We start from the raw sequence: 8,466 nt of genomic DNA, 5'->3' as shown, positions 1-8,466 counted from the left end.
ACTATGATTATTTAGGGACTTTGGTTTTTCCATTGTAAGATTTGTATGGAAAATGGTAAATTCGCTTGGGAGCATATTGTGTCGGCTATTCTATTGCGGATTCAAAATGTGTTTGTGGTGTCTTTGAAGTTCATGTCTTGTTCTACTCTAGACCAAAAGATATTGCGGAGCATTAGATGTCCTATCATTGTGCTGCGGGTTACTATAGCTAAAACTTTTGCTTTGCAACCTCCTGATTGTGGTTATTGGAAATTAAATATAGATGATTGTTCGCTTGGTAACCCTGGCTTATCTGGTGGTGATGGTGTGATTCGTGATCATAAAAGAGATTTATTTGCAGGTTTTTCTCGCCACTTCCAAACTCAGACCAATATTGTAGCTGAATTTTGGACTTTGAGAGATGGCCTTAAACTTTGTAAAGATCTAGGATTATCGGATATAATAATTGAGACAGATTCTATGATGGTGCTTTCATGGATTCATCGTGGTGAATGTTCCCACTGGTACTTATGGGATTTTTGGGAAGAGGTGATTGAGCTTATTCGGTATCTTAATTGTTGCATTCGTCAAGTCTTTCGTGAATGCAATATGGTGGTTGATTTTTTTGCTAAAGAAGGAGCTCGTAATTCTTGTATGGATCTTCGTGCTCATAGTCTTATTCCTAGAAGACTTAAAGGTTTGTTGTGCCTTGATAAATGCTATTTACATTTTCTGAGATTGAAGTTTGCTTAGTGCAGGTTGTAGGGGTTTGGTGCTGTGATTTTTCACTTCCACGTTTTATTATTCTTTGTTGAAGCTATTCGGCAAGACCAATTTGGATTATGCAGTTTTTTGTGTAGGTTTTATGCAGGTTATTTAGTACACTATTTGATTTTATGCAGATTTAGTTGGTTTAAATTGATTCATTAAGATTTGAGTTATGTTTGTTTATATTGAATAACTGTATAGGGTTTGAGTTAGTCTATACCTTTTTTTGATGCCTGAGTTTGGATTCTATGATTGTATGTAACCCCTAGGCATCTACTTGTAACCACGGTATTCCTTCGCCATAAGTGAGGGCTATCAATAAAATTGGGGTACCATCATCTTCTATATATATATATATAAAAAAAAAAACAATGCTAGGTAAAAATCTCAAATAAATAAGCCATTTGTAAAAAAGTGGGTCCTATTAATAAATAATAGTTTTTTTTTTTGCACTTTTTTATATAAGATCCACTTTTTTAGAAGGACTTATATGAGGCTTATCTATTTGGAGCTTTTACATATCATTTCTCTATTCTAACTTTGTTTTAAAGCCCAAAAGAGTGTTTCCAATCTTACGGTTATAGTACAATATTTTAGTGGTTTCTCCAATCATTCAAATTCACAACCGTTGGCATGGATTAGAAAAGCTGTGGACACCAATATTGGCTCAAATTGAGGCTCATATGCCTGCCCATAGAGTAGGTAAGGTATTTGAATTGAAAAGGATGAGTCATGATCACACGTTTTAAATTAAAATCAGGAGCTTTTGAGTCCCATTTCTATCTTCTTTTGGTCAACAGTACTTGTGCTACTTGTGAACAGAATTCAAGGTTGTATACTTGTGCTGCTTGTGAACAGAATTCAAGGTTGTATACCAATAGAGATATGCTATAGAGCAGCCACTGTAGCAGTGCACACATTGCATACACTACGTGTTTGCTCCTATTTTTTTTTCAAAACGCACAGACCTTCTACCCCTCTCTCTCATCAGCTCTCTCTCTCTTCCTCTCTCTCTCCAGCGTCTCTCTCTCATCAGCTCTCTTTCTCTCTCCTAGACTCTCTCTCATCCCTCATCGTCTCTTTCTCTCTCGCCGGGTTTCTCTCTCCTCGACTCTCTCTCTCTCATCTCAACTTTCTCTGATCTCGGTTCTCTCTCTCATCACTTCTCTCTCTCATCAGCTCTCTCTCTCATAACTGTTAGGAATTTGAACCTACCAAATTCACCCCAGGATCTACTTTTTGGTGAAATATGAAGAAAACCAGAGAAATAATAACAATACAAGAATTTTACGTGGAAACTCCCAAAAACAGGAGAAAAACCACCAGACCCAGAGAAGAAAATATACTATGTAAAAAATTATTACAATCACACAATTTTTCTCCTCACCCCAAATGACACCCACAAAACTTTCCCACTAGTAAAACTTTAACTCTCACCTCTTTTCTTTTTACAAGAAAAAGCTAATAGAGGACTTTTCTTAGAGTCACAAGTTACTAATTAAGCTTATGACTTGGTGTATTTAACTAGGAGGCTAAACCTCCCTTTTATAGGCCATGGGGCCTCCTCCTTATTTTTCTCCCACCGATGTGGGACTCCAAATGAGCATAAACCCAACAATCTCCACCTTGCGACTTTGGTCGATCCCACAGCCACGCTCCACCGCAATGAAGATCTTCATAACTTCTGCTATCATGCTCCACCATAAAAGCATAACCACTCAGAATAAACCAATTCCAAGCATTTCAATTTCGGCCCATGTCGAAAATAACCTTGCTAAAAAATTATGGTGCAACTTCCACGTTTGGCTTTCCTGGAAGTTCATCAGCCATCGACATAAATTTCCACCACACCCTACATTAATGCCAAACCAATGCATGTGTGCAAACTTGTGGACCCACTAACATTAACACATCCTCTATCATGGCAACTTTGGGAATTAGCAGCATGCCATGAGGATGTACATGTCCCTTTAACAGACATCGTCTTCCATGGAGAGAGACACAACGTTAGTTTCATTACCAGTATCTCCATTTACTGACTTGGAGCCACTTGCCGAACCTGCTCCTGCTCTTGGACAATTTTTCTTGACGTGCCCAGATTGTCCACACCCCCAGCAGACTACTTTCATCTTCATGGAGTTCTTCCTCTTCCCATTACCAGCTACTACCAATGCTAAGTTTCCAGGTGAACCATTTCTTCCACCACCTAGTCTTCTCTCTTCAGAAAAGAGTTTACTGGTAACTTCTGAAAAAATTATTTTCTCCTTCCCATGTATCAAAATAGGCTTCATATGCTCATAAGAAGATGGAAGAGACCAGATGAGCCTCAAGGCTTGATCCTCATCATCAATTTTAACTCCAATAGATTCTAGCTCAGAGACAATGCCATTGAGAACACTTAAATGATCTGAAATAGTCGTACCTTCACTCATCTGCAGTGTATGAAACTGCTCTTTCAGGTACACCCGATTTGAGACGCCCTTTGTTTGATACAACTCTTCGAGCTTTTCCCAGAGTTCTTTTGCCGTAGATATTCCATGAATATTTGCAAGAACATTCTTGGCCAAGCACAGACGTATCACACTTGCTGCTCTCAAATCCAGATCCTCCCAATCTTCATCGCTCATTACAGATCTGCTCTTTGTTTCATCAGTCACGCTAGTATCACTGCTGACTTCAGGGATTGGTCTGCCCTTCAACGCCTTGTGTAATCCTGATTGAATCAAAATATCCTTGACTTGAACTTGCCACAAGCCAAAATTGATTCTCCCATCAAATTTCTCCACCTCATATCTGATAGAATTTGAAGCCTTACTTCCTGACATTGCCTCGATGAATTTTACTGTAGAAATGAATGGTACTCACTAAGTAAGTTCCCAGGAAAGATTATTCTTTCCTAGACAGAACTTCAAGGTTCCCAAGAAAGATTGGAGGGTCACACTGGACCACTTAAATACCAATCTCCTAGACAGAACCTCCTTAGACTGTACGTATCCACACTACCACACCAAAGCTCCACCCACCAAAAAGAACCTAGTGACTCTGATACCACTTGTTAGGAATTTGAACCTACCAAATTCACCCCAGGATCTACTTTTTGGTGAAATATAAAGAAAACCAGAGAAATAATAACAACACAAGAATTTTACGTGGAAACTCCCAAAAACAGGAGAAAAACCACCAGACCCAGAGAAGAAAATACACTATGTGAAAAATTATTACAATCACACAATTTTTCTCCTCACCCCAAATGACACCCACAAAACTTTCCCACTAGTAAAACTTTAACTCTCACCTCTTTTCTTTTTACAAGAAAAAGCTAATAGAGGACTTTTCTTAGAGTCACAAGTTACTAATTAAGCTTATGACTTGGTGTATTTAACTAGGAGGCTAAACCTCCCTTTTATAGTCCATGGGCCTCCTCCTTATTTTTCTCCCACCGATGTGGGACTCCAAAGGAGCATAAACCCAACAATAACCGGTGGTATTTCGAATTCGGAGGGATTTCGTGAGTGGTTTGGATCATGCCACGTAGGGTGTGTCTTGGTTGCTCTCAAACAGTGGCTTCTCCCCAGATTATTTCATACCAATATACATAAATACATTGTTGGGTTTTCAGGTCATTCGAATTGGGTTTTGGATTCCATGTGTACAGAACACACTACAGCTTTCCATTGGACGATCTAATGATCTTCACATCAAACGGCCAGGCAAGAAAAGTAAAACCAAAGAAACGAAAAAGAAAACCCCTAACCACCAGACAGTAAGCAAAAGAAAAAGGTTTACCCATAAAGGAAAAGATGGAAATATAAGTAGCTAATGAAAAAAGATGAGATTTTAATCATGTCAAGTTACATAGAAGGAGCCATGCTTTATTTCAAAAACTTCACACTCTTCCATGAAGAATCCTACTTTCACGTGTCAGTACGAAGCCTCTGTAGTTTCAGAGCTTGGAGTGCAATCAAGATCTTGAGTTGGCATGATTTGAAATCTCATAATCTCTTGATAGATCATTTTCATAGGCTTTCTAAGCATCATGAATAAAAGGGAAAGCTTTGAAGAATTGTGAATGTGTTCTAAATTCAACTAGATGTAGACTCAGCACCAACTAGTTTCTGTCAAAAGTTTAGGTACCCTTCTATCCATTCCCTAACGCAAGTGCCCTCATCAAAACAACTTAGTTACCATTTCCTTTTCATCTGATATTTGAACGAAAATCCAGCACATCGTTTCTTGATTTCATATGGTTGATATCAACTTAGACTCGCATCAACCGAATAAGAAGAGCTCCTGTTATTGTCCGGATTAACAGACACAGTGCCCTTGAAAATTAGATGGACAATGAAATCTGCAAGCCTTAGATCAATGCCTGAAAACAAAATCAATATTCCTTTGTATGAAGCCAGAAGAATTATAGGCTGTACGTGTGCTTAACAAACATGTCATTAAGATTTTTGTGCTACACTACGTAATGTTGTTCAGTTTAACTTTAGTCCAAAGTATTAGATGTTTCGGCACGAAACATGGGCACAACGTGTGATCTGCAACTTTGAGGCCTTGCTCTTCCTCTTCCTCTTCCTCTTGGGAGTTAAAAGAGATTTTAGTCCTCGTCTTATTTTTTTTTTATTTTTTTTTTATTTTTGTCTAAGTGCTGTTTTTATCTATTTTGAGTTGTTTGCAGGGATCCTACCCGGCCCTCTCCTTTTTTCAAAAAATCAAAAAATAAATATAAAAACCATATTTGCTTGAATTTAGAAATTTGCAACTTTTAACAAATCAAATGAAGGGGAATAAATTTCAATTTATTCATTGAAAAACTAATATTGATATATTATTATTTCTTTTAAGGGTATGATCTTTGATGAGATGAAGAAATCATGCCCCCCCCCCCCCCCCCCCCCCATGTTCATTTCCAGCACAAGCAGTTGAACCAACGTGTTAAAGCTCAACATACATATACATTCACACCCTCCTAAAAAAGAAACTCCAAACAACTAACTCACCACCCTCTGGCCTCTCATTTCCTACCAAAACAAAGAAATCATTTCCACCTCACAAATTATAATATAACAAAACAGAGTAACAATAATATAAATAAAAATGTAGGAAATATCAAATTCTCCATAAATAATGCCAAAACAGTAGTTAAGAAGACAGCAAAAGGTGGCGACCCACAAAGTCATTTTTTTGACAGCTGTATGACAACAATGGCAAAGCCACCCTGTACTGTCTCTCCCCCCCAACGTTCACATCTCTCTCTCTCTCTGTTTTATAAATACCCACATCCCTCTGCCATTGCCTTTCACTGCATCCTAGCATTCCTTCCCCTGTTGCTAAAAGAGAACCCATCTCCGAGGAAGGAATTGCAGAGCTTCTTTCACCTAGCATTTAGAGAAATGGAGGCAATGAAGTTGAAGCTCTTTGTGACAATGTTGATGGTGTTGGTGGCTGTCTCTTTTGTGCAAAATGCCGCCGCAGCCGAGGCTCCAGCACCAAGCCCAACATCTGAAGCTACTATCTTTATCCCCACTTTCTTCGCGTCTCTTGCAGCTCTCGCTTTCGGGTTGTTCTTCTGAGCTGTATGGTCAACTCCAATGACCAACATAGATAAAGCAGCATGATGCTTCATTTCTGTTTTGAACCTTTCCCCCCTCTATGTGTAAATTGACGAGTATCGATCTTTCATTACTGTGAGAGAGGTAGGGGAGATTTGATTGGGATTATTTTTAATTTTCGGGACTTCCAGGTTAACTTAGTTATTGTTGATTATGTTCATTTGATGGTGGGGTTTGTTTGGTTGTGATTGATGTGTTTTCTGTGGTATTGTAATATATATATTTTACTTAATTTTGTTTTTGTTTTCCTAAAGAAAGGGTTAGATTTAGGCTAATAATGAGATCATGGGGAGAAATGTTATGACTGGTGGTGGATGCTGGAGTTTGGTTTCTACTCATTTGTATTTGTGATCCATTTGCCGTAATAAATTCTATTCTTCTACATTACATTGCTGAAGAACAGCAGTTTGTTATTATGAGTAGTTACATTATTAGCTTGCCTTGTTCAATGATTTGAATCAGCCATTGCCTGTTACTTCATTTTTCATTGTCGGGAAGGTGGGTGGGAAGAGTTGGTGATGAGCTGTAGCTTGACGGATTCTCATTCACATGGATTATGTGTGGCTGCGGCGGTGAAGGACATTAACTGTGGGGCCTATGTTTTGTTGGCATTGATTCTGTGAGCATGTGAGCAAAGAGTAAGGAAAAGAGGGTTCTTATCAGCGTAGTATTTCATTTGTCGCTATACTATGGTCTCATTTCAGAACTTCCATGAGAATTTGTGCAAAGAGATTGGAAACTACGCTGGTAAAATCATTCTGCTGGGCCATTATTGAGTTTGAGAGCCTTTGCTCCCCTTGTAAGAACTTGAAACTGGATGAATTTAACCCGTACCAACTAGAGCAATTCCTATAACGTGTTCAAGTCTAGTTTTTGAGTTCTAGGATAACTTTTTTTTTTAATAATTTTATTGAGGCACCGGCTGTTTGAAAACAAAGTCCTGACTAATCCTAGAGTGCATAGGCCTTTGGTAAAGTGTTTTCCGCAAGGGCAACTCAGATAATTTAAAGAAAAATTTCACAGTTCGATAGCCCTTAAAAATTATTTGCACCCAAAGAGGATTTAAACCTTAAATTAGGAGGGAGCATACCACCAAGACCACGGCCTTTTACCACTTGAGCCAACCCCTAGAGATTTTTTGAGTTCTAGGATAACTTTAAAGCAGCCATGGGTAGCTTCATTGGATCTTCCAGATGATGTTTCTGAATGGGCCAGGTCTATATGTGTCAATTTTCTGTTTGTTTTGAGGAATTAATAATAACTTGAAATTGTGGTTGGGATGAATCATTACCAGAAGGGAAGATATTCCTTTGTGAAATGGACATTGAGAGAATTGATTATAATTTAGGTGAGTTAACTTCTGAGTGTTGTATTGTCACAAAGCTCCAACTGTTGTCTGTGAAAGTTTTTTTAATTTTGAAAGTCATCAAACATAGAATATCGAAGGGGAAAATATTAATAAAAAATCACTTTATTTCTGCATATGTATAGATTAGATATATTTTAGAACTTTCGGGTAAGCTTTACTTATTATACGAACCTTACTTTGTGTAATCACTTCAATGCAAAGGAATTGCCATTTAAAGTTTGGCTTGTGGTATCAAACTTCTACAAAGAAGAGAGATTCTGACCCTTGCATCATAACGTTGAAAAGGTAGCTAGCTGTATGGGATGGTTATAATATTAGAGAACTTGGGAAAATACTCTAGTTACAAAAAGATTATACAAAAACAATCTCACAAACTGATATGACTTGATGTAATTCGTCAGATTATAAAGTTACTTTTATAACCATCTCATCTAATCATTACAATTTTTTCAAGTTCTCATACAAAATATAATAAACAATTCAACATTTTCAAATTCCAAAACAATAATTATATTAAAAAGTAATATTCTAACAATAATTTATTCAACTTTTCACTTTCATCTAAACTCATTTCATCTCAATTAATTTCTTCTCAACTCACTGATTCCAAACCTCACAGTTTTCAGGTATATGATCTATTGCATGCTCGGTGTATCTTCACATTAATAAAATTATTTTAGATAAAATCGAACGAACTAAAGGAGGGAATATGGGAAAGATGTTAAATATGAAACA

General features: G+C 37.5%; 1 protein-coding gene across 1 annotated transcript; it reads left to right on the top strand.

The window, feature by feature from the left end:
• The first annotated feature begins 6,025 nt into the window (after positions 1-6,025).
• Positions 6,026-6,744, top strand: LOC121239799 (arabinogalactan protein 13-like). Its single transcript, XM_041137124.1, has one exon. It carries the CDS (start codon positions 6,144-6,146, stop codon positions 6,321-6,323), a length of 180 nt encoding a protein of 59 aa, XP_040993058.1. The 5' UTR covers positions 6,026-6,143; the 3' UTR covers positions 6,324-6,744.
• Positions 6,745-8,466: the final 1,722 nt, after the last annotated feature.

Source organism: Juglans microcarpa x Juglans regia, chromosome 7D (genome assembly GCF_004785595.1).
Source record: "Juglans microcarpa x Juglans regia isolate MS1-56 chromosome 7D, Jm3101_v1.0, whole genome shotgun sequence".
Taxonomy (NCBI): domain Eukaryota; kingdom Viridiplantae; phylum Streptophyta; class Magnoliopsida; order Fagales; family Juglandaceae; genus Juglans; species Juglans microcarpa x Juglans regia.
This window is presented reverse-complemented; position numbering and strand designations above follow the sequence as displayed.